The sequence below is a fragment of the Barbus barbus genome (assembly GCF_936440315.1).
Source record: "Barbus barbus genome assembly, chromosome: 16".
Lineage (NCBI taxonomy): Eukaryota > Metazoa > Chordata > Actinopteri > Cypriniformes > Cyprinidae > Barbus > Barbus barbus.
This window is the reverse complement of record NC_136744.1, coordinates 23,335,651-23,363,649: the sequence shown is the minus strand read 5'-3', so window position 1 is coordinate 23,363,649 and position 27,999 is coordinate 23,335,651. Positions and strand designations below refer to the sequence as shown.

Below are 27,999 nucleotides of genomic sequence, written 5' to 3'. Positions count from 1 at the left end.
AGAGCGTAGCGAGCGCGCGGCGCGTTCTGGTCTTGATGCCCGCGTGCCCGTGTGCTCGCCCCCGACAGCAGCGTGTCCCGGTGGGCTTCTCCTCCGTCTCCAGCAGGTTTGAGGGGACAGACGGACTGATACGTGCAGCACGACCGGAGCCAAGCCTCTGTGATTATACTTATGAAGATATCGATCGATAGGGCGGGTGATTGACGCCGCTGGTTCAGTGCAACGCCACCATGGCATCAGATAGTAAGTATCGCGTTTCTTTAAACGATATTAGAAAGCTTTGAATTCATTCCTGATCAAATATCGTCACACACACTATCAGTTTATTTATTAAAGCTCCTTGGCTGATTTTGCGGCAGGGCTCAGCGATGAATTTTGCCAGCAGCATCATTATCATCATTCATATCATCCCTGGTTCAGCTCCTGTACTGTCTGTACATGACATTATAACAACTGACATTTCATTCAGACGATTATAAACACGCCTGGAGAATTTCAAGCGATGTTTTATATAATCCATGTTCTGGCTGTTGCTAGTGTTGCAGTTTATTTCCTCACCTGCTGCTGATTGTTATTTCCTTTGAAAATAGTTGTAAAAACGTTTATGGTTGGATTATTTTTTTTTTTTTTTTTTTTTTTTTTTTTAATCATTCTAGGTTTAAAGTACACATTATAAATGCTTAAATCATTTTGATCTTGTTTCTTCCAATACCTTTTATTTAAGTGGCTTTTTTAAATAAATCACTGTCCCCCACACTGCAGTCGATTTGGAGAACAATTCAGTTTTTCAAAAAGAAAAAATGTTTTTAACACACAAAGAAACCCAAAATCATTACACTTACACTAAAATCAACTTTAAGGATGTTCAAGGCCCTGATCTTTAATACAGAAGATGTAGCATAGATAAATCGCAGTATGAAGAAGCCTCATTTTTCACGATTGTCTCATACGTCCAGCCAACTGAAGAATCACATATCAGTGTATATATAGAATATAGAAATAAACCTTCAGAAAACATTAATGTTTTTTGCCCCTGTTGAAAGTCCATCCATTCTCTAAATCAACTTTGTTAGATCTCCAATGGGAAATGTAGAGCCAAAGTGCTAAAAATAGTTCAATTAATAAATCATTAAAGACATCTATAAGGAAATGTACTGGTTTATTTTGCAGGGAGATCTTGGATACACATAGGGAGTATTTCACAAGGGTATTTTCTCCAAACTGAAATTTTAATATCATAATTTTTATAAGAGCTTCTGGTTAAACAAGTGCCACACAATAAAACATCAGAAAAGGGCAGGCAACAGAACTGTCTGGGGCAGTACCAATGTGTACACCTTAGTTAGCCTAATATGTACCTTTAAGGTAGTAATATATATATATATACTGCCCCAGTAATGTCTTTGTACTCTTTTTATGAAAGTGAAAAGTCAATTATATAACGAAGGTGCATTTTAACTTGAACTCTTGCTTTCAGTATAAAGGTATTGTTCATAAATGTCAGATCAGGGCAACTTGTCATGTGTTGTATGTTTTTGTGTTTTGTAATTTTATACAATTTATAAGTTTCAGTTTCTATTCAAAATAAGAGTTTTTCCACTTTTTGTTGGTTTAAATTGGCTTGAAAACCATTAGCTTATAATGCATTTGAAATGCAGATATTTTTGAGGATTTTTCGATAATATTTAAAGAAAAATCTTTGTAAACAGCTACGAGAATGTTTTTTGTGCACAAAGAAAAAAAAATAACAACTTTATTCAAATATATGACATGAAAGAGAAGAAATTGTTGAATAAAGTTATTTTTGTTTTCTTTGCATACAAAAAAAGTATTCTCGTAGCTTCATAAAATTACGCTTGAACCACTGATGTCACAAGGATTATTTTAACAATGTTCTTACTACATTTCTGGGCCTTGAACGTGTCAGTTGCATTGCTGTCTATGCAGGGTCAGAAAGCTCTCGGATTTCATCACAAATATCTTACTTTGTGTTCCAAAGATGAACGAAGGTTTTACAGGTTTGGAACGACATGAGGGTATGTAATTAAAGACAGAATTTTCAGTTTTGGGTGAACTATCCCTTTAATAGAGTCTGTAGAAACATCTCAAACTGAGACATTCAAAGCATGAAATAGAGATTTGGTCTCCCATATTCCATTTATGATGGAGTTCACTTATAATAAATTGGTTCTCTTATTGATTTCTGCTCTATAGTTGGAGGCCTAATAAATATTTTATTTGAATTATATATTTACCCTACTATTATTACATAAGTCTAATTTTTTATAACCAGGATGAGATTGCAACTCTTTGCCAGATATGCACTTTTTTATTTTTATTTTGCATTAGTTCACTTTTATCTCTAATTGCATTAGCTCGATTTTAATCTCTAGATAGCTCAGATGAAAAAATGACCTATCACCTAATTAGTCTTATGGTTAAAGACTAAAGGAGAGACCAGAATCTTACCGCATTCCATTCTGTTTTTGGACTAATAATATTCTCAGACATGAACAAGAAATGGCTCCTTTATTTGGACAGTCATGAAAATTGAGGATCACAAGTCTCTGTTATCAGCCTTTGATTTGTCCTGCAGAGAATGTGCAAGTGTGTTCGAGGTTCATCCAACCCTTCTTTATTTATAGAGTGATTCATTCTCATTTACCTGTGTCTCGGTTCCCCACCTCTGCCTTTATTAGAGCGTGACAGTGAGAGACAGGGCGATTATATCATCTCAGGTGGTGTGTGTTTTGAAGGAGGAGACAGAACATGTACATGATCTACATGTAAAACGTGAAAAATGAGAGAGGGACCCTTCCCATCTCTAGAAACACATGTCTAGATGCTCCATTATTATACCACACAAATCCAGAATACAAAGAACTTTGAAACTTAATAGTGTCTCAGTGTCCTACTTTTTTACCCATTCTGCAGCAACTTTGTTTACTCCGGTTGAATCACTTCTGTTCAGGAATTTAGATTTTGCGGATCAGAAATAAAAGAGTCAGTGCCTTTATGTTTAGAGTATAGTGGATTTTGAGAAGCCTTCAGTTTTCAGATGTCAGGAAGGGTGTTCGAGCCTGACAGGAAGCTTACTGCAAAAATGGAGAGAGACGACATCCTGTACCAGTTAACTAATGGCAAACCCTTAATGCTGGCTTTCAAAATTTTTGACATTAAAAAAATTACTTCACAAAGGCTTTAAGCACATCATTCAAAGTTTGACTTTAATTTTTTTTTTCATAACTAATCAGCAGTTAAATGTGGATATTGTCTTAAATTTGAAATAAATTAAATACATATATAAATGAAAAAAAACCAACAACAAACTAATTTTTGATGAGTTTTTCCTCCGTCTTAGCAGCTGGGCTATAAGATGCAGTTCAAACAAATAGCCAGTAGATGAAGATGTTTTACTATTTTCAGGCATGGCAAGAATTTTATGGCGTTTAAAAAAACAATGTTTTGTTATTGCTAAGACAGTTTGTCTCTTTCCATCTCCCTATATTTATTTTTACGTCTTGTTTAGCAACACAAGCCATTTTTGATTTCCTTCTCACTCATTCTCAGTAAAAAAGGTACAAAGCTGACACTGTGGCGGTACTTTGAGGTGCAAAAGCTAAAAGGTACATCTTTGTACGTTATTGACCCCTAAATGGTAAATATAAGTACCTTTATAAATATCTAGTAGTACTTTAAAAATACATAAAGTGTGCAGATTAGTAACTTTTAAAAGGGTACCACCTCAGCGACAGTTTTGTTCTGACAGTGTTGGGTGTATGATTTAAAAATGTTACTTTTTTTGATAATAGTTAGTTAATAATAATTAATAATGGTATAAGGATGTTAAGTAATATTTAGAGCTCATATGAACTCTGTGCACTCAAGAACAGAAAATCCATGGCAACATTAAACCGTGTGTGTTTATGCGAACAAAGCCATGCACAAATCACTCCTCAGTCCTCACAGAATGCTTGAGTTGTTTCCAAGGAAACCATCCTGCTCATGCAGTACAGAGGTCCATGTGGGTGTGTGTGAATGTGTGTTTCTGTGCTTACAAGGTCAGTGTGTTCTTGCTAGCGCATGTAGAAGAGTTCAGAGAGCATGGCCAAGTTTTTGGATATGAAATGCACAGCCCTATGCAGCAGCATGTAATCTCACTTGAATCTTAAAAGGATAGTCCACCCAAATTCTGTCATTGTTTTACTCACCCTCATGTCGTTCCAAACCTGACTGACTCTTCCCTGAAAAACATGAAGCCATAACCATATTTATCTCTGCTTCTGTTTTTCACTTGTTTGTGTGAGTGGTAGTTGTTTTCATCACAGCCAAAACTGTGACTTGTGCAATCGGCTTGTGTGTGTGTGTGTGTGTGTGTGGGTGCAGATTAGATGGTTCAGCATAATAGTGTTCAGCTTCAGCCTTTCATTCAACATACGCATGTAAACACTCTCAAACACACAATCAGGAGTGCCTGCCCTCTCAGACTCGGTGAAATATTCACTCTTATGCAACGTAATGGTCCATTTTACACTTGAAGTGTTCACTTCAAAGCACCTTTGATGAATATGTGTTGAATATGAAGACATGAGTTCTCTCTGTCTGCTGCAGGGCTGTTCTATACCAGGCAGAGGTGGTCTATAGTAGTCTATAGTCGTTAACAAATTACCTTTATAATGAAAATATATAGCAACTGTAAGCAATATGACTAATTGAACTTGTATATGTGTGTGTGTGTGTATGTTCAAGTTTATTTGTATAGCGCTTTTTACGATACAAGTCGTTGCAGCTCTACAGGAAATTAAGTTTCCACAATATATTTATATATTGCAGAACCTTAATATATTTAACTTATGGCAAAATTTGGTAATTCTGTATGTTGTCTGAGCGTTGGCATCCTCTGAGGTCCTCTGAGGGGTTGGCATTATCTTTTCTCAGGTGTTCGGTCATCTCAGATCATTTAAGGGTTGGATCCAGACTGAAGCTTCTGTAATTCCTAGTTACCACGGGATGTTAATCTCGTCGCAGAAACAGAGAAACAAATAGAGACATAATTAGCGTAGCTGCTGTTCTTAAGCAAAAATTATTTGTTCAAACAAGCTAAAGAATAATAATAATGTACATTTGATCAGATATAACTGCAGTACAAGATTATAAGATGCATTATGTGAATGCTTGGCTAAACAGATGTGTCTTTTTACTAATTACTAACAAAATGAGAGAAATTGCATTTAAGTTGATTCATAGAATTTACCTGGATAAGTGCTCTCTTAAAAGACTTACGATTCAAACTTGAAATGAAAAATTATTTTGATTCTATTGAGTTCTCTACGAACGTGGAAGCCATAAGAACAATGACTTTGTGGAAGGACTTGGCACTTCCTTTGGACTGGCTGTCCCCGAGCGGTTGTTGAGTTTTGACGATGACAATTGTTGTTGTTGTTTGTTTTTTTCAGGCATTCAATAAAAAAAACAACAAAAAAAAAACAATTGTCATTATTATTTACTCACCCTCATATTGTTCCAAACCTGCATGACTTTCTGGAGAACAAAAAAGAAGAAATGATAAAGAATGTTGATAACCAAACAGTTTTGTTTCCCATTGACTTTCATTGTATTTTTTTGTCCATACAATGGAATTTAATAGGAACCATAACTATTTGGCTATCAATATTTTTTATAATATCTTCTTTATGTTCCGCCGTAGAAAATCATGTAGGTTTTAAAGGACACAAGGGTGAGTAAATATGACATAATTTCCTTTTTGGGTAGACTATCTCTTTAGCGGACAGAAGATAAAAGTAATACAGTATAAAAATTGAACTTCTATACTTTAAATGCTTCTGATCAATGTGTATCTGTGTGTCTGTTTCCTCACCAGTCACTCCCGAGGCGGTGGGCTTCCTGTCAGCTGTGGGCATCTTTGTGGTTTTGCTGGCCATACTCTTCCTCTTTATCAATAAGAAGCTTTGTTTCGCTCGTGTCGGAGGTCTGCCGTGCCTCGAGCAGTACAGCCGGCGCAAACGAAGAGACCGCGCTGGGTTTCACCAGGGTCTGGGTGAGTATTATTGTTCAGACAAATATTTTTCGCTGACTTTCTTTTGCTCTTTTTTGCATAAGGTGCAATTCATTATTAAAATACATTCTCCTGTCCAAGGTGAATATAATAATAGTCTGTTTGATGACCATTGGCAGACAGAGGGAGTGTTTGGGATCCAATTATCTGCATGTTATATGCACTGAACCACACACATGTCTGTGTGCTCTGTGGGTTGTCCCTATCTCTATTCATTCCTGGCAAACACGCATACACACGCACTCATATGAGTAAACCTTGCACCTTTTGGTTAGACACACGCACATGCACACATGCTCATTGCACAGTCAGTATATCAGCTGGTTATTGGAGGAAGTTCTGCTGTGGTATTTCAAAGTAGCTCCTTTAGTAAACATTCACATTGTCTGTCTTATGAGATGTCCTGAGTCTACTAGCCAGTTAAACGCCATGCATCAGCTGCTGCTGAACTGGTTCGACTGAAGGTTTGCTGTATGTAGATAGTTTCTGAGGTGCAGGGGCTCTAAATGGAGTAATAGGTTGTTTTTTTGAGGAAGCCATGCTGGTAAGTGTTTGTACTAGGGATGCACAATATATCGGTAACATATTGGTTATTGGCTGATATTTGAGATTTTTTAGGCTTTTGGAATTGGACATTTAATTGCGCTTGTTAGGTTTTCATATTTTTACATTTAGATTACCTCTACCATAATCTAACGCTCACTAAAAGTTTATGTTTAGAAACACCGATAATTTAATTACACTGTTAAATGTAGTCTTTGGCAAATTTCAAAATAAATATCCATTTGCATACCTAAATTCACTTGTAACATTTATAACTGATTGACTATTTATTTAGACAAAATAGTAAAGATTTTTTATATTACCCAATTATCAGTTTTTTGGCCATAAAATAATAATAATAATAATAATAATGGCTTATTGATTTTGGACAGAATTTTAAAACAGTTTAAACTGTATTATTTAGAACAGTTTTCGATAGATAGCTGAAGGCAGTTAACTTTTAATTAAATTGTATGTTTGATGTCTATCTGCTGTGCAAATTGTAGCTGTTATTTGCACTATAGAAGTAAATATGTTCTGTATAAGCTCTGTTGATTTTGTTTTTGAAACAGTAACAACATGAGGGAATTCACTGGGTCTTCTGTGCATCTGAAAATATATCTTCTTTGAGCCATTGTCAAAGGTTTTGGGGAAAACGTTTTGAAATCTGATTGAATGGCGGACGTTCCTCAGGCAGGTATCCCAGCATTCTCTTCATGGCTCGCTCAAATTTCAGATGCTTTCTCCAATGGTTTGCGCCAACTCGGCCAAAACGGAGCTGTTGACTCTGAGGTCTCAGTGAAAGATGAGAGTTCAGAGGTGGAGCAGAACTTGAGGGTTGTTCATGGATCTGGGGTGAATCCACAGGAGAAGCTGGTGCTGCGAGGTCAGGGCAGCAGGTTTGATTATGCCCACTCTGTCGAGCGTCTGACTCCCATCAGCGAAGAGACAGACGAGCTGGAGAGCAGAAGGAGTCTGCTGGCTTCACGCTGTTCTGATGCTGGTAAGATGTAGGTTAGAAGTTGGATTGGTTTATCTTCTTGGTCCATTTTTGTTGAGGCTGTCTGTTTGTTTAGTTTAAACATCACTGGTGGTTCTCTTCTTCTCGCTAACTGGTTACATGCTTGCTGTGTAAGGTTTTGTTACATGTTTGTGACTGGTAGCTTCATAATTTTAGTGTTTGTTAGGGTCTTAAAATAGTTGTTCCTCCTTGCTACAGTAAGTTTTGGGTTGTTCAGTTTGTCCTAATTTTTAATGTGACAATTAGTAACTTAAATGTGCAGGGCTTCCAGTGTCAGATGATTATTCCATTTTAGCTGTACAAAAACAGTCTGTTATGCTGCTTAATATTGCAACCTGGTATTTGTTATCGTATTATTAGTAGTAGTAGTTATCATAATAATCATATGTACACTGGCTTCTAGCACAAATAGCTTTACTGTTTACTGCACTGTATTATTCTTCTAATTATTTGTCTATACAAGTGGCTAATGAATTGGAAGCCGCGCACATTCAGTTTAGCTTTCAGATATCTTTTTTTGTACATTTTCATATAAAATTTTAATTGTTTTCAAAATTTTCTGAGCAATTCTGTTGCTCGGAAAGACACTAAACACAGACACGCAGTCACTCATATGCAGGGTTTAAGAAACAGCCTGGTGTGTGTGTGTTTCATCTTTCTGGATTTTTAATAAATTCGGTAAACTGAGAACGCCCTCTCAAAACAAACAGGAGAGTCATTAAATATACACATGAATACACTGTACACACATATCAAATACACATACCATATTCACTCCCACACACACACACACACACACACACACACACATATATATATATATATATATATATATATATATATATACACACAAAAATCCAATCATGCATAGTATAATCAAGAAACACCACAGATACTCTTAACATGCTTGTTAAATAAATATTTCACCCAAAAATGAAAATTGTGTCATCGCTGGCTCACCCTTAGCTAAGTTTCTTTCTTTTGTGGAACATGAAAAAAGATATTTTAAAGAATTTTGGTAACCCAACAGTTGTTTGTCACCATTGCACACCATGCACAGTATGAAAAATATTACTATGGAAGTCAATTGACCTGCAAATATTCTTCAGAATATCTTCTTTTGTGTTAAGCCGAATAATGAAATTGATACAGGTCTGGAACAGCTTAAGGGTGAGTAAATGATGACAGAATTTAAATTTTTGAAATTAAAATTTTGTCATCATTTACTTTAAGATCTTGGACATTCTGAACAGAAAGTTAACTAGTAAATCATTTCATTTTTTTCTATAAGGGGTTGGATAGAATATATATATATACATATTTCTATAGGTCTGAGCTGGAAAGATTCTTAAATTCACATGAATTCACACAAATAATTGAATAAAACAAGGTATAGGCATGTCTGTAACGTAGTAAATTAACAGTTTGTGTTGTTTTTTTTTTTTTTAATCTATATTTTAATCAATCCTTTTGAAAAGCATTTTGAAGAAATCTTTTGAGTATATTATTGAAATTTCTAAATATACCGTTGTTAATTCATAGTAATTCATAATCCAATACGTTTTTATTCAAAATGTTAAAATATTTATTAATGTATTTAGAAATTTATTGATTTTAAAGTGTATTTTTTCTGTACAGAATCAGAGAGGTAACTTGGTTTAATATGTTCCATACAAAATGTCCATGAGTTGGACTCTACAAGGACGTTTGTTTCGAAGAGTTCTTTGCTGCAGTTATTTACGAGCTGTTCTGTTTGGAATGGCACAGCTGCTATGATTGCTCTCCTTTCAGATTCCCTGCGTAGGTATCATTTATGTCATATCAGTGTGTACATTGAGGAAACACTTCACCGTGAGGGACTGGTAACCATGGCAACCTCCTATGTTGCTCCTTACATAGCCACTTGCCCTAATTTGATGTGTGTGTGTGTGAGTGAATGATGTGATGAAATGCAGTGAAATGAATGGACGTACAACTATAATGGATGAGAGAGGAAAAAAAAGAAACCCAAAGACACTAATTGGCCACTCTCTTATGATTAGGTGCATATGGTGGACGTGCCTTTCTACACACACTCTACATTACCATTAAAAATACCACCATGTCTGAGTCACCTGTCTCTCTCTCTCACTTGATGGAATATGGGAAAAAAACAAGTTATTGTGGTCAGAGTGTCCTGCATCAGTATGAAGTAAATGTTTTTGGTTTGGATTTTAAATAAATGGTGCTTGCTAAGGCAGTTATCACAATTAATATTGCAATGCATTTAGGATCAGTAAGAATTTTTTTTTAAAGAATTTAGTGCTTTAATTCAGCAAGGATGCATTAAATTGATCAAAAGTGACAGTAAAGACTTTTAGAATGTTAAAAAGATTTATATTTAAAATATACATTTTGAATCTCTTTTTTTTTTATACTGAAAAAGTCAAAATATCTAATCAAAGTTTAAACAGGAATGAATTACATTTAAAAATATATAAGAAAACAGTTATTTTACATTTTAATATTTCACATTATTACTGTTTTCACACCATTTTTCAAACTTTTGAATGGTGGTTAGCAATTATATACACATGAATGATTCCTCAAATTGTGACTTGTTGAGAAGAGATGCAATCAGATTTTGGCCTAGCGTACATGATAAAATGGGCAATAATTCCCACACTTGCATTTAACAAGGAACTGGAGCCATTTCTAGGGATAAGAATATCTTAAGGTAAGACTCTTTTGATTTACGCTAGTTAACAACAACCTAGCATCCACCTATAGTATAGGAATTGTAATGGCATGGCAACCACATAGCAATGCCTTGGAATTATGGCTGGTAGGCCTGTATTGGTCCATATTTTCTCTGCATTTATCTTTGCCTATATATTTGTAACGTTTTTTTATTTGCCCCTTTTTTGTCAATCTATCCTCATCTGTGTGTCTGCAGTGAATAGTTATGGCGATGACGGTGAGATTTCCAGCTCATCAGGCAGCGAGGATGAGTTAACGAAGCAGTTTGAGATCTCAGTTTCCCGCTCACAAAGCTTCCGTTCAGGGGTTACAGAACTCAACACCCAGAATGCACCAGGGCAACATCACAAATTTAAACGGCTGCTGTCTGACCAGGAAGAAGGAAGCACAGATCCATCTGACTGTGAAGGTACGCACCCACATTCTCCTATTTGCTCAGACATTTGTATATAAATAAGCATAGCATAGCTATGCTTTCCTGATATACATAACAGCCACATAGATGTCAACCACGCTGAATATTTCACTATGCTTTGAAGCAGCTCCTCGCTGATTAATAGAGCACAGAACCATGGTTTTGAAAGAAGGACAGTGAAATGCATTTAAGAATGTCATTTCATTCATTAAGGCCATGCAATTATTTCAAAAGCATTTCTACTTGAGGATATGTGTGTGTTTTCAGTGTGTGAGTGTGGGTGATTGTGAATAAAAGATTGCCTTTTATTCTATCATCGGAATGACGCAGAAAAATAAATGAATAAAAGCCATTAAAAAAATACTTTGGTTGGCTTTTTAAAATATAAAAATTATATTATTTTTTGTCAATAAAAATCTAATGAATTAACTTTATGGTAAACCAGTGTTGATACTATTAACTAAAACTATTAAAAACCTTCAAATATAGCTGCAATAAACCAAAATAAAAATATTAGATGGAAAATTTTAACAACAACAAAAATGAGCTTATTAAAAATGAGCAGTTAGCTCTGCAAACTAACTGAACTAAGTTGAAGTACTAAAATGACTAAAACTAAGACTGAAATAAAAAAAATTAAAATGAATTAAAGTTCATTAAAGTGACAAAATATAACTAAATTATTAAAACTTACACTAAAATTAAAATAAAAACTGAAAATTAAAAAATATTAATAATTAATATAAAATAAATGTAAATAACACTAAAATAACAATGGTAAGCAAAAAAAATAATAATGGTTTGATGGAACGATAATGTGCTGGCTAGTGGTTTGTGAAGTCCTTTTACTTTTTTATAGGAATGAAATTTCACAAAATTGATGTCTTTAATATTACACCTCTAATACTGGTCTTAGAGAGCAAAAAGATTACATAGAAATCAAATGGAGGCTTTTGATTAGATTGATACTGTTTTGAGAGTTTTAAAGGTGCAGTAGGTGATTGTCTTCAGAAAGATTTTTTGTTATGCTTGTTGAATTCTCTTCACACCCTGATAGCAATCATTAGGTGGTCTAAATGTATTTATATATTCTGTGGCTGTCAACATACAGTATGTATTTGCATACCTCTGCGCACCCGGTTCGCGCAGACAGGACACGTCATCAGCACATTTACATACGGTATGCAGACAGAGCGAAAACGGCAGGCAAACATCAACAACCTTATCTTCCTTCCTGGTATTGTTGTACTATTGCTATAAAGTTTTCTCACCGGTGAATAACACATGATGTATTGTAGTAATGTTGTCTCTGATCGTCTGATCTGTGTGTGTATATGCGTTCAGGAGGCGTGGCTTTGAACGAGGACTTGCAGGGAGGGTGGGACATTCGCGTTCAGTGCTATCAGGCTAAAGTTAGCATTTTCTAAGATCTCCTACTGCACCTTTAGAACCCAGAATGAACCAGGATTGAGAACCAATGAATGTAATGAATTTTCAAAACATTCAATTTGATAATGTTAAGTAAAAATGCTCATTAAATATTTGTACACTGACTTTACTGCCTCGGGTAAGCTATGTTTCAGAAGATCAAACATAGCTCAACTAAAACAGCTTCTAGTTGGTTACTTGTGTCCACTGAATTCTTGCTGTATGGAGCTGTATTTCTCAGAATGTTCATCACAGCATCAGTTGCCATGGAAAAGCGTCTTTCCGGTCGCCATGGTAACAGAGTAACTGGCCCTGTCTGCAGTTAATTGGTCTCTGCTGCTGAGTAGAACAGTTTGTACCCTAAATGAGATTTCATTCAGTGAAATTCACAGAGTCACGAGTCACGTAGGACAAGCACTTAAAGCCGTAAATTACTCCCATTATCATCTGCTCCGGAGAGCCTGATTGGTCAAAGGAGCCTGTCCTGCAATTATGATATCTGTCAGAGTGTCAATAAAATTTAATTTGCTAAACGTTTAGGGAAAGTGTGTATGTGTGTGTGACAGAGATGTTAATCGTGTCTTATATTTAGTAGTAGATTTTTTTCTCAATTAAAAATCTACTACTAAATATAGTGGTCTATTTATTTGAATCCAGGGCTTGACATTAACTTTTTTGCTCACCGGCCACTGTGGCTAGTTCTTTTCCAAATTTACTAGCCACTCAGCATTTTCACTGGCCACAATTTTGTTGTTGGGAAATTACGTGTTATATGACTTAATACTGCATACCAAAATTCATTTAAATTGATTTCTAGGTCATTTTTGACCCATGTAAAGAAGGGTATTTTTTCCCTAACTGTATTAAATGCAACAGCATAAATGTTATGAGCCTGGTGTTTTAAAATATATATATTTTTAATATACAAACATGAAATGTTGGAAAAAATGCAAAGATAAAGATCTTAATTAATGAGTCATTGAAGTATGCCTTCAAAGGATTCATTCAGACAGCTGATTCATTCAAGAATAAAGCAAGTGCCTGTCTTTATGAATGGACCACTGAATCATTGACTCAAATGATTCGAAATTCAAAAACGAATCATCCAATAACGAAACACCGCAGTGTGTTGCTCAGAGATGCCCGACTGTTCTGCTGTGATCTTTTGTTTGGAACTATTTTTATTAACCAAATGGAGCAAAAACAGTCAATGTTGACAATATATCAAATTCAAATATCGAACTAAAATGTATATTAATTACTCGTTTTAACTCTTTAAAATGTCAAATTTGCAATAGTGGTTTTCAGAGAAAACTTCACTCTCTTGGTCGTGTCATGTTGCTTAACTAGGCTGTATGGTATAAATATAAAAACGAAGTTACATCTGTGTGCAGTTGGGTTCATTTGTTTTGATTTCTCCACGAGATTCTCTCATAGACAGGCTGCGTGAACTCTCTCTTTAAATAGAATTTAAATATATTAGCATACTGTTTGCTTCGTATTATACAATAAGGTTTCATTTGTTCACAATTAATAATCTTAGTTACTGTTAATTTCAGTTTTTTTTAATACTTTGGCTGGGTAAAAAAATCTTGATATTTTGATTTTAATTGGTTCTCATTTTTACGAAATTATATTGATACTTATCCCAAGAATTGATTAGTTTAGCCTGTTTTCAGTTAATGAATGGAACACTTTGACTCAGCCGTTCCAAAATATTAACTTTGTTCTTCTTCAACCATTCTTTGGTAGAATGACTTGTGTGCTTTGGGTTGTTGTCTTGCTGCATGACCCACGTTCTCTTGATACTCTGTTCTTAAACAGATGTCCTGACGTTTTCCTTTAGAATTTGCTGGTATAATTCAGAATTCATTGTTCCATCAATGATGGCAGGCTGTCCTGGCCAAGATGCAGCAAAACTGGCCCAAGTCATGACACCACCACGTTTCACAGATGGGATAAGATTCTTAAGCTGGAATGCAGTGTGTTCTTTTCTCCGAACATAATAGCTTCTCATTTAAACCAATAAGTTCTATTTTGGTTTCATCCATCCATTAAACCTTTCTCCAATATTCCTCTGGCTTATCCACATGATCTTTAGCAAGCAATTTTCTTTTTGGAGAACAATGGCTTTCTTCTTGCAACTCTGCCATGCACACCAAGGTTGCTCAGGCTTTCTGACTTGGAAATGGTCCAGAAGACAATCATTGACACCCTCCACAAAGAGGGTAAGTCACAGAAGGTCATTACTGAAAGGGGTGGCTGTTCACAGAGTGCTGTATCAAAGCATATTAAATGCAAAGTTGACTGGAGGAAAGAAATTGGGTAGGAAAAGTTGCACAAGCAACAAGGATGACCGGAAGCTTAAGAATACTGTCAAGAAAAGCTGATTCAAACACTTGGGAGAGCTTCACAAGGAGTGGACTGAAACTGGAGTCAGTGCCTCAAGAGTCACCACGCTCAGACGTCTTCAGGAAAAGGGCTACCAAGCCACTTCTGAACCAGAGACAACGTCAGAAGCGTCTTACCTGGGCTGTGGAGAAAAAGAGCTGGACTGTTGCTCAGTGGTCTGAAGTCCTCTTTTCAGATAAAAGTCAATTTTACATTTCATTTGGAAATCAAGGTCTGGAGGAAGAGTGGAGAGGCACAGAATCCAAGCTGCTTGAAGTCCAGTGTGAAGTTTCTGAAGTCAGTGATTTGGGGTGCCGTGACGTCTGCTGGTGTTGGTCCATTGTGTTTTATCAAGTCCAAAGTCAATGTAGCCGTCTACCAGGAGATTTTGGAGCACCTTATGCTTCCATCTGCTGACAAGCTTTATGGAGATGCTGATTTCCTTTTCCAGCAGGACTTTAACACCTGCCCACAGTGCCAAAACCACTTCCAAGTGCTTTGCTGACCTTGATATTACTGTGCTTGATTGGCCAACATGGATGACCTGAACCCCATATGGGATCAATGAAATTTACCTGTATATCCAAAATAATTCATATTGGATCAAATCGAATCAGAAATCGGATCGCAAGCTTGTGAATTAGAATTTAATTGAATTGTGAAATTTATTTTAAAAAACAGCTGTAATTAAAACATTTTTAAAATCCAAAATTGTGTATATTATTTAATGGATATAAGCTAACATAGGACCTTATTATAAAGTGTTGCCATTTTTATTTTTGGAGAAACATCTGAGACGAAGCAAGTTTCTGAGCAACACATTAGGTCAGTCATATGAAATAATTCTGTCTCATTCTTTGCATGTAGAAGCTGAGAGAAACAGTGTGCAGAGTTTTCAGGATCCCCTCTCATCCAGGCGACGTGTGAGGTCTGAGCCGAGGGACCCGTTATCACAGAGTCCTCTTCCTGAGGGCCGGACCCTCACAGACCCCCTCTCTCTGATGGTGGAGCAGATGTCTGTGGGCTCTCAGGACACAGGGGACTGTCTGGAGGCTCTATCCAGGGACGAAGGCAGTCGCCTGAGCAGTGTGGGGCGGCAAACCTCACAAAGGAGTCTGGCAGTCGACAATCACGGATATGACAATAGTGAGGCTATGGATAGTATCTCCACGTGGAGCTCTGAGGTGTGTGCGCTTGTGTGCTACAGAGCCAGTTCTTTTCCTATCACTTCTGTATAGACTAGTGTTTAAAACTTTGTGGGTTAAAAGTTCAGGAAGTTTTATTTTATTTATATGAATACTTTTATTCAGCGAGGATAATTAAAAGTAACATTTATGATGTTACAATAGATTTCTATTTCAGATAAATGCTGTTTGAACTTTTAGACTTTTTATATTCATCAAATAATCCTAAAAAATGTCATATTTTCCACAAAAATATTCAACTGTTTTTAAAATTGATAACACAAAATGTTTCCTGAGCAACAAATCAGCATAATATAATGATTTCTGACGAATCATGAAGACTGGAGTAATGGCTGCTGCACTTTAAAATATATTAAAACAGAAAAAAAAAAAAGTTTTAAATTGTAATAATATCCAGACTTCAGTCTGGATCCAACCCTTAAATGATCTGAGATGACTAAACACCTGAGAAAAGATCATGCCAACCCCTCAGAGGACCTCAGAGGATGCCAACGCTCAGACAACATACAGAATTACCACATTTTGGCATAAGTTTATATTTATATTTATCAGACACTTTTATCCAAAGCGACTTACATTGCATTCAAGTTACAATTTTTTTTTTTTCCTTTTTTTCAGCTTTTGCTTTCCCTGGGAATCGAACCCATGACCTTGACGTTGCTAGCGCCATGCTCTACTATTTGAGCTACAGGAAAGCACATATAAGTTAAATATATTAAGTTTCTGCAATATATAAATATATTGTGGAAACTTAATTTCCTGTAGAGCTGCTTTGCAACGATTTGTATGGTAAAAAGCGCTATACAAATAAACTTGAACTTGAACTAATAATATTTACAGTATTAAGGTTTTTACTGTATTTTTTGATCATGCAAATGCAGCCTTGGTAAATAAAAGAGGCTTCTTTCAAAAATATTTAGAGGATCTAAGTATGAATCAATTATGAATCAAAACATATAACAAAAATGTATGAAATTAACAAGATGATAGATAGATAGATAGATAGATAGATAGATAGATAGATAGATAGATAGATAGAATATTGATTTAAATTTGTTATTTTCTTATTTTAATTTATTTTAATTTTATTACATTTTTACTGTTGTTTTATTCTGTTATATGTTACACCATGATTGAGCTTTTCTGTTCATAATTAGATCATCTAAATCTCTCTCCACCTCTCCACAAGTGTTATGAGAACTAAATTCTAATGAATATTCATGAGTCGTCTGTGCTCTATGGCACTCATAGCTGTTGCTAATGGAAACACCTCGTGTTTATGTATTAGATTTTCACAGTAAAATCTTCCTCATCCATTTGCGGAGGGGTGTGGGAGGTTGTGTGTGAAAGTGTGTTAAATCTGTATGTTTACATATGCATTGAGCATGTTTGTGTTTACAATTGAGCTTTTCCTCTCTCTAACAGCATGAACAATCTCCATCCCACCCTTTGAGCGCTTCCCCTTGTGGACATATCTCAAAATGTGGTGATCTCATAATTGCCCTCGACTACCGGGCAGAAACGCACAGGCTCCTGGTCACGGTGATAATGGCCCAAGGCATTCCAGATAAGGCACGGAGCGGCATGGACTCCTGGCAGGTGCATGTGGTGCTGTTACCTGGTAAACGACAGCGGCACAAGACGACTGTACAGAAAGGCTCCATGCCCAGGTTTGAGGAGACATTCCGGTTCTCACATCTAGAGCTGGGGGATCTGGGTTCCTCTGCGCTGCGGTTCCGCCTGTATGCGCTGGGGAAGATGAACAGGGAGAGGATGATGGGAGAGGCCATGTACAAGCTGAGCAGCCTGAAACACACGGGACGCTTCGAGATCATGCTGGTCCTGGAGCCACGTAGTAATCTCAAGGTGTGTGCGTGTGTACTTGCTTTGATAGTATTCCTTTTTTTTTTTTTTTGCAGTTTTTGGCTCAACAGTAAGGATTTTTCAACTGGCACAGTTGGGCCAGTAGTTCAGTTTTTTTTTTTTTTAAATTGGCCCCATTAAGATTTTTAACAATGTATTTGTATATGTGCCAGAGATAATATTTATATTGAATTATAATCTATACATATTAAGATTAGAATCTATCTATGTATCTATCTATCTATCTATCTATCTAGCTATCTATCTGTCTGTCTGTCTGTCTATCTATCATCTATTATTTGCCTATCTATCTATCTATCTGTCCGTCTGTCCGTCCGTCCGTCCAGAGGCATCATGCCCATTAAAAGTGATTTTTGAGCCAAGTGGATTTTGAATGCAGCTTCCAAAAGAGAAAAAATAGTATTAAATATCGAAAATTTTAATCGGCTATCACGCCGGTGTCATTAGATCGTGCAGTGCGTCTATCATCAGCTGCTAAATTCAAATCTGTGTTCGCTGGCTGATGCTGAGCCAGAGACAGACTCTTTTTTTTTACAGCACTGCGCATTATAACCAATCACACGTGACCCTGTTGAGCTTATGAATGCAATGACCAATCAGAGGTGTTCAGATGAGTCATCGCTTAAATGCCGGTGTTTTCTTCACTCGCTCCCTGACTGAATACCTCTTTCTGGCGAATTCTCTCTCAGAAACAACAAAGTGCAAATTTGTGTCCGAGTCTGTAAGATATTAATTTGATAGTGTAAACAGCTTCAGTGATTGAATGGTTGTTTTTGACAGTGCTTGAACTAGACTCAGTAAAAATGTTCTTTGCTCTCTTTGAAAGTGTTATGATTAGTATTTAGAAAATATTTAGGTTTGCAATGCAGAAAAACACACACTCTTACGCTGAAAATGATTTTTGTAGTTGTGTAGTTTTATGAAGTTTTACATGAAGATCAATGGAGTGGTTTAAAAAAAAAAAAATTATATTTCAGTTTTTCAATGTAAAAATGTAGCATTTAATTCAGTGTGTTACTTGCTGTTCTAATTATAATTTTTTAATATTTTTCTCTTTCTAATTATTATTTGTAATTATAATTATTATTTTTGTAATTATTTGAGAAATATACTAGCAATTTTAGAAATGACATTTTTTTTTTTAAGTAAATCCAACGCAAACTATTTTTTTTTTTTAGTTTATACTGTCCTTATGATTAAAGACTCAAGTGGACAGATACTTTTTGATACTTTTGGATAGACTCCAAAATACTTCTCTAAGGGGCTTTGTTCGCAAAGATTATTTGTACATCTGTAAAAAAAATTAAAAGGTACATTGAAAATAAATTGGTGTAGGATTTACTCAGAAACAATTTTAATGCCAAACTAGTTAGTAAATTTCACAAATAACTACAAAGAATTGCCAACTAGCATAATGAAATAGTTCAGTGTCCATATGTTGAAAACTATGTAGAACTGCACTATGTATAAACACCAACTAATTAGGTTGGCATCTCCCTCCCTGCAGACAGTAGACTCCCGGGTGTCTTTCAGCGCTCAGAGTGACAGTGCTTCTTCCAGTCATTCTGTGTCTCACGGTGGAAACCCAGAACTACTGCTGGGTTTATCATATAACGCCACCACAGGACGACTGTCTGTGGAGATCATTAAAGGCAGCCACTTCCGTAACTTCGCTCTCAACAGACCTCCAGGTAAACACACTGTCCCACTCACACTAACAGAGGCTCAGAAACACATTCACAGGCATCATTAGACCATCAGGAGTGACTCTTGAGCAAATAACCTTTTCTAAAGCCGACTGATATTGATTGAGTAAATGTACTGCAATAAATCCTTTCTACACAAACAAGCTGCTAGAACACACATTTGTACAAGCACATTTTGAATGTGTCATCCTCACACATTGTGTTGTGGGTCAAATATCAGGCTTTTAGAGTTTGTGCTGTTCGTATGACTAATCTGTCACAGTCACTCATAATGATGCTTCTCGGTGAATGGAGTTGCAGGGCATTTAATCGATCACAGAGCCATAGATCTTTTTCTCACACCTCTCTCATCAAGTCGATGAGACACCGCTGATGAAAACCATGCATACACACACACACAAACATACTCAATACTGTGATATAATGCTGTGTCACAGATTTGTGCTAACTTCAAAAATAAAAGCAATATTTGTTACTGTACTTATCTTCTCTACCATTAGGGTAGATTTTTTTTTTTTTTTTAATGTCTCTTTAAAAAAATAGTTAACCAAAAATGAAAATTTGCTGAAAATTTACTCACCCTCAGGCCATCCAAGATGTAGATGAGTTTGTTTCTTCATCAGAACAGATTTGGAGAAATTTAGCATTACATCACTTGCTCACAAATGGATCCTCTGCAGTGAATGGGTGCCGTCACAATAAGAGTTCAAAACATCTGATAAAAACATTACGATAATCCACAAGTAATCTGGTTAAAATATAAGTGCTCTGTGCATTGTATTGCTTTCTTCAGTTAAAAAGTGTTTTGAATAGGAGAGAAATATGCACAAAGCATCATTTACATGTGAAAACAGTTCTAAACAAATATGTTGGTGGACTTGACTTCACTGTATGAAGCATTATTATGGATTATTATTTATTTTTTTTTGCCAGAAGCGACAGTTTAAAGTTAAAACTTTTCACAAGATATTCATTGATGTACTGGAGTTGTGTTGATTACTTGTGGATTATTGTGATGTTTTCATCAGCTGTTTGGACTCTCATTCTGATGGCACCCATTCGCTGCAGAGGAACCATTTATGAGCAAGTGATGTAATGCTAAATTTCTCCAAATATGCTCAGATGAGAAAACAAACTCATCTACATCTGATCCTTCATAAATAATTTTAATATGCTGGTTTGGTGCATGAAATGAAACGTTTCTTATTGTTATCAATGTTATCTTAATATAAAACAAATTCACAGATTAGTATTATCCAATAACAAATAGATTTGATCACTGGGCTTAGATGTAATAAATCATAAAAGGTTTATGTTCAAGATATTAAGTAAATATTTTGAGGTGAGATTTAGTGACTTTAGTTTCTCTTTCAGATACATTTGGTAAGCTCACTCTGTTAAACTCCATGGGACAGGAGATATCCCGCTGTAAGACATCCATCCGTCGCAGTCAGCCGAATCCTGTCTTCAAGGAGACATTTGTCTTCCAGGTCGCACTGTTCCAACTGTCAGACGTCACATTAATGGTCTCCATTTACAATCGGCGGAACATGAAGCGCAAGGAGATGATTGGCTGGGTGGCTCTGGGCCAGAACAGCAGTGGTGAGGAGGAACTTCTTCACTGGCAGGACATGAAGGAGAGCGGAAACCAACAAGTCTGCCGCTGGCACGCACTACTGGAAGCTTAGAGGAGAGAGAGATAGAAGTCTAATCACTCATACCTACTGCGTTCAGCTGGATTTTCCTTTGGGAAGGAGGTGAAAGCCAAGACCAAAAATACCCACAAGAACCAGAATGAATAAGCAATTTTAACCGTATCAAACAAAGATAAGGCATGTCAATTTTGGAAGCACATCCGAACACAAAGAAACACCCACACACCACTTTCCCTCTCCCTGAGAGTACTTGATACAGCCTCTTATCTGGTAACCAGGAAATGACTTCATGGCGTAATATACAGACTACTTTCTGCAACTCCAGCAGCAACCAATCAAAACGCATTATACGCCGCGGTGATTGTCGCCTAGTGATTTCATGAATGGAGGATTGATTTGAAATGATTAAATGCCTTTCTTCAGATCCTGAACACCAGAACCAGTTTTGGTGAGACCAAACGTTTAAAGAGCAGAAAACTGTTAGTGCATTTTTATTCATGCTCTCCCACTGATGACACTGAAGCTGTTTCTTTTTATTACATTTTAACATTATTTATTACATTTTACATCAAATATGTTGTAATGTAAAGTCACGGACAGTGTTATGATAAAAGTTGCTGTTAAAAGGAGTACACAAGTTATCCCTATTCATTTCGGAATAAGAGATATCAGCAAATGACTTTAAAAAATGAATTTGAAATTTTGAAAAAAATTCAATTTCTGTTATTCTTTACTCATTCCATTATGTTCCATTTATGAATGATTTTCATTCAACCATGGGACACAAAAGTTTTAGTAATTTCACTGAATGAGGACTGGTGCTGGTCAGGATTTAAAGGAGACCTATTATGTCCCCTATTACAATATGTAATATAAATCTCAGGTGTCCCCAGAATGTGTCTGTGAAGTTTCAGCTCAAAATACCCCACAAATAAATTATATCATTTTGAAAATGCCTATTTTGAGTGGAAGCAGAAACACACTGTTTTACCTACCCCCTTTTCCAGAATAGGGCTGTGCCTTTACAGCTTGTTCCTCAGATACTCTGCTAAAAAACATCTGTTTGGTTTTGATTATCATGTCTATCATGCTGAAATCATGCATTTTAAACCATATCAGTTTAAACTTCTGATATACGGTTTTCTGAGTGCACACATCTGAAGCACATGCACAGAGAGCGCCTGTCACACGGCATGCAAGTCTTTCATGTCTTGTTGCACTTAAACTGTCAAATACACACAAGTTTGTGAACAACACACATGAGTTACAAAAACAGTCATTTATATCTGTGAAGGTAAACAGCTGGGAAAGAAATTGCATGCTTATATTAGATCTGTTTGACGAAACAGTTAGCATGCTTTGCTTTCGCCATGTGTTAGAACTGGCACACTGTGGTCACTTCTGAAAACACATAGGTGGCGCTGTGGGTGGAAATGTGCAGATTAAGGGGTGGTAATTTTATAAGAAGATCCCCTTTCTGTGTCATAGGGGGAGCAAAATAGTTTTTTTTTTTCACAAGCTTGCCCAGAAAACGTGAAAAAGAACAACCCAGTAATTTTTTGGGTAGGCCTTTCTCTGTTGGTAGGTGCTGATAGGGACCCGATTTTCATGATAGGTCACCTGTTCCTCTCACAGAGCTATTATATGGCTTGAGATGGCTTCGAGCCCAAGTCATATGCACTATTTTTATGGTGCTTGTGAATCCATTTTGAAGCTGGAAAGCTCCAGTCCCCATTCATTGTAATAGCTTGGAAAGAGACCAATCCTACTTACAAAAAAATTGTCTGTACTCAGAGCACAGACACTTACGCATGTCCAAGACAATCTTCAGACAATCTTAACACGGTCCTTATGACATTAAAACCCAAACTCTTTTGTAATGCATGCCTGTAATGCTTTATGCATATATAAAGTGCCTGATCTGGTCAAACCTGTATGGAATCTTATTTATAGCCAGTAATATTGGCGATTAGTGGAATGGAACAATACAGATGCATGGACCAGTGTTTTAAAAATCAATAGTGCTTGTTTTGCATGCATTCAATGTGGTTTTTGGAGATAAATGCATATATTTTTGTCTATCATTAAAGACATCTGTAATACACTATTTTTGCTGGCAATGTGATTTTTTTATGATTTCAGAATAGCAATAAATCTTTATTTTGTTACACTGATTATGCATTGATCTTAGTGTATCTACTGTGAAAATAGGTGATATCTATTGATCAGGCTGTTTGGATCAGACTGGTGGAGTATCTGAAACTGTTTGCCAGAAGAGTGTGTTTTAATTTTCCCATCATGTAATGTTTGCGTATGGGAGTGGAAGAATCGCTTATGCTCGAAGGAGATAATTAAGCTTGAAGATGTGAGGTTAAAAAATAATTTAACCGTTTAAAAGGTTCCAAATGATGATGTTCTAATGTATGCCAGAGAGATGTGTTGTAGGAGTATATGAGCAATAAAAGCTTTCGAAAGAAAAACTGATTCTAAGGAGATAAGCCATATGTTAAGAAATACGCAAGAGGCGAGAGAGGAGGAAACGCAGCAGCAGAGGATGCGAGAAGAATGGAGTTTGATGCTGGAGCGTCATCATTGCCTAGTGACTCTCCTAGCAACAGGAAACATCTGTTTCAGCGTCGACCAATCAGCAGCCGGTGCAGTCTGTTATTGCCCGCTGCACAGAAAAGGGATATTTTAAGAGCCGAGAGTGAGCCGAATACTATAGGGATTATATCAAAAGCAAGACTTCGACATCTGGGGGCGAAGCTTCAAGCTCACGCGGAGCTGAAAGCGGCTACATTTGACAGTATGAGCTGTTTTGAGCCTCTGGTTTGATGAAGAACGCGCGTGCGGGGACTGTTAATGTGGCTTTAGAAATAAGGTAGGATCATTTACTTCTGCTAATCACATAGATTGTTTTATGTGAGCGTACTTAAAACACCATATTCTATTTTTAATACATGCTTCTGTTTATTTTTCAACCGTTATAGCAGATGCAGCTGTATAATCGCACTACACATAACAGACCCGTTCTCTAGTTTGGAATTTTTGGGGTTTTTGGGAAATGCGCGTTCTGTGATTCATTCATTAGTTTGACAGTTTAGTGGCTGCTGCTTTACAACACGTTACTTTCAGTTGTTGAAGGTAGGCTACTTATCTGGCACACTAGAAAAATCAAAAAGTCAAATGCTACTGTAAAGAACTTATTTAGCCTACATTGCCATAGCTGCTGTTACAAAATATTTTAACATTAAGATATAGGTTCAATTTTTAGATTTAGTTTAGAATATTAAATTAAAAATAAAAAAATGCACTGGATTTTCCTGAAACTGATTAGTACATTTTAGATGATCATGAAATAAAGCTTCCAATCAAATTATTATCTTAAATAAGATTTTCATTTGCATGGAATGGATCACATATCACATGACCAGCTGAATACTTAATCTCGTTTTGTTAACCCTAAATATTGGATGTTGCTAACAACAACAACAAAAAAAATCATGGCTTAATGCAAAATAGCATTTCTAAAATTACATCAGAAAGCGAAAACTTTTGTTTCTGCTGTTGCATCCAGTGTTAAAAACAACTGCTATTTTTTCCACAGTGCAGCTGTGTACGCAAAACATTTGTTAAAATTTTGTTGAAATAAATAATGTGAATTGCTTTAATGAAATAAACGAATATAAATTAAATATAAAAGACATAAGTAAATAAAAGACATAAATATAAAACATAACAATAATAAGTATAATATATGATAATTAGGCTATGAGTAAGCTAACATAAGAATGACAAATAATTAAATGCATAATTGGACATTGCCAGAATTCAACTTAATGACATCATGTGTTATCAGTACAAAAAAACCAAAAACAAATTATTTTTAGTTCAAACAGGTTGATAGGACCTGCGTTAAAACTGTTTAAAAATGTTTAATATTTAATGACGTTTATATTTAGAACTGTACAAAATACAGTCACCAAAATGAATTGTATATTTGCAGAACAGTACAGTTAAGATAAATACCTTTTCGGCTTTATTTATTCTCTCTCTCGAGCGCACAGACTCACACGCAGCCCACACTAATCTATCCACCCACGGTTAGTGCGCGCTGCACCGATGTGTTGACAGCACGCGGCACGTTTCTTTGAACCTGTTAAATCAGAATGCAGCTCAGTCGCGCACTCAGTTACACAGCAGCAGCAAGACACCGTGCAACTATACAGCACAGCTGCCTGCTAGTGTCATTACATTTACTGCAACAGTTCTTATCCGACTTGTGTTCGCTTTTCTGAGACAGAACTACAGTCATTTCTGCATGTAAGGAAGATCGGGGCTAGTTGTCACACATTCACACCAATATATATATGATACTGACCTGAAATCGGATAGAAAATAGAAAGATCCAATAAACGACACTCTTGTCTCTTTCCTTCTCTGACTAGGAACCATTAGGCAATGTGTGTGAGCCAGAGGAAAGAGTCTCAGGTGAATAGAGGATTTGTCAGAGAGGTGTGTGATTGTGTCTGCGTGAAGCAGTTCTCAGGTAATTAATACACTACACACACATACCTTGTTATATAACACACTGACAGTAGTCTACCCTAATCCACTTAGTGTTAGAGACACATTTACACTGATGGAATTGTTTTATGTTGAATCATCTTTCACAGTAAGAGATTGAAATAAAAGAGATGATACATTTGTAAAAATCGAATTTTCATCCAGTTGCGACGCCATGGTTTTCACAAAATCACTGTGTGCTTGCCTGCAGGGTCTTTCCTCTAAGAGTGCCCTCAACGGTCAACAACGTCGAAAGTCGCCTACTTTAAGCGAAAATATGCGGAAGAGGAGGATGTTCAGGGAAGCCTACATGGATATTTACAAAAAGTAAGTGTCATTTGAATGTGCTTCAATGCAATTAATTGAAGTGAAATTCACATAAATGTATTTTTTAAAGTGAAGTTTTAAAAACATTTTTAAAAAGTAGACAGACAGACAGAAAGACAGACGGACAAATGATAGATAGATAAATAGACAGATAGATTGATAGATAGATAAATAGATAGACAGACAAACAAATGATAGATAGATAGATAGATAGATAGATAGATAGATAGATAGATAGATAGATAGATAGATAGATAGATAGACAGACAGACAGACAGACAGACAGACAGGCAGACAGATAGACAGACAGACAGACAAATGATAGATAGATAGATAGATAGATAGATAGATAGATAGATAGATAGATAGATAGATAGATAGATAGATAGATAGATAGATAGATAGATAGATAGGCAGACAGATAGACAGACAGACGGACAAATGATAGATAGGTAGATAGATAGATAGACAGACAGACAGACAGACAGACAGACAGACAGACAGACAAACGGACAAAGATAGATAGACAGACAGACAGATAGATAGATAGATCTGTCACTCTCTTTGATTCACAGTTATCCATTTAATGTAAACAACCCATTCGTGTCTGCTTCTGTCTGTCTCATGTCTTCACACCTGTCATCTGCCAACTGTCTCTCCTTACCTGTCTGTCTCTCCTCAGCACCTGAACCTGCGTGAGGAGCGCAGCTGCATCCTGCGCCTGTCACTGCAGAAGCTGCGTTTCCTAGATGACCCCGAAGCTTACCTCCGCCGCTCCGTGCTCATCAACAACCTGCTACGCAAAATCCACCTGGACGAAGCCCAGAGGGAGAGAGAGAAACAGAGGGATGACAAGGAAGAGGAGGAGATGGAGAGGAGACGGAAGAGACTGAAGGTGGTGCTCCAGGAGTTCCAGCAGTACAAGCTGCTGCCGTATTCATCCTCCCCAGCCTCGTGCATCTGTGGCCTGGGCAGCTGCCACACCCTGCCTCCTGATCATGGAGCTTCAGTGCTACTCTATCATTTGGACGATAAAGGATAAGATGTCATTGCGCACATGCAGGGGATTTTTCTAGCTGTCTATGACTTATTTTCAGGAGCCAGCATTAAGGAAGATTCGGGTTTGTGTGCATTTGTGCTTGTGCTGGTGAGTGTGAGCTCTGCGGTTTGTAATGTGACAGGTGTCTGTCCATATCAGGGTGCGTTTTCCAGCCGGAAAAAAAGAACATCATCTTGTTATCACTGCCTCGCTATGTTGATATGAACTTTGACCACAGACATTTTGTTTTCATAAATTTGCTTGAGTGAGCTATAATCTTAAGCACTGTTTTCAGGGATAAAAAAGGCAAATGAAAAGCCATGCACCTTGTGATTGTTATATTATGTTGTAAGAAAAAAATACAAAAATTTTAATTGTTAGTGTCAAAGCCCTGGCTGCTCCTAAGGATGGAGTGATTTTACTAAAGCTTTGTTGCTGTGAAATGGACATTTTTGTGTAAGTGGCTACTGAAGTCAACTAGTTTTTTTTTTTTTTTAAAGAAGTTTCCATACCTTTAACCAAAAAAAATAAAATAAATAAATAAACGAAAACAGAAAAAATTTAGGGGCAAATAAGAAGTGAAAATGAAGGCCTTCTGGTTTTTTGGTTTAAACAGCTTCTCACTATCAGCAAAAAACTACAAAACTGTCACCATATCACGCATTACCCTTTCATAATGTATTAATATGCACATTTAAGATACTAATATGTACCATTTGGGGTAAATAATGTACAAAGTTGTACCTTTTAGCTTTTGTACCTAATTAGAGTACCACCCCAATGACAGTTTTTGTACCTTTTTTTCTGAGAGTGTAGTGATATGCAGCTTTCACAATGTAAAAAACAAACAAAAAATTATTTACTGCATTTGCTAGTTGTGTTTCATTGCATACAGCCTTTTAAGGCTTTTGGCAGAAACTGTTATGTTAAGGTGACTCTGCCATCTAGTGTTATGGCGATGAATTCTCAGCTGCATAGACTGGTTCATTCATTCAATCAACTGT

General features: G+C 36.4%; 1 protein-coding gene across 1 annotated transcript; it reads left to right on the top strand.

Annotated features, from left to right (window-relative positions):
* Positions 1–34: 34 nt before the first annotated feature.
* Positions 35–23,169, top strand: LOC306882439 (synaptotagmin-16-like). The gene is made up of 7 exons (XM_079437052.1): positions 35–243; positions 5,882–6,058; positions 10,576–10,788; positions 15,481–15,797; positions 17,244–17,684; positions 19,210–19,393; positions 20,783–23,169. The coding sequence occupies exons 1-7, from the start codon at positions 231–233 to the stop codon at positions 21,094–21,096; spliced, it is 1,659 nt and encodes a 552-aa protein (XP_079293178.1). The 5' UTR covers positions 35–230; the 3' UTR covers positions 21,097–23,169.
* Positions 23,170–27,999: the final 4,830 nt, after the last annotated feature.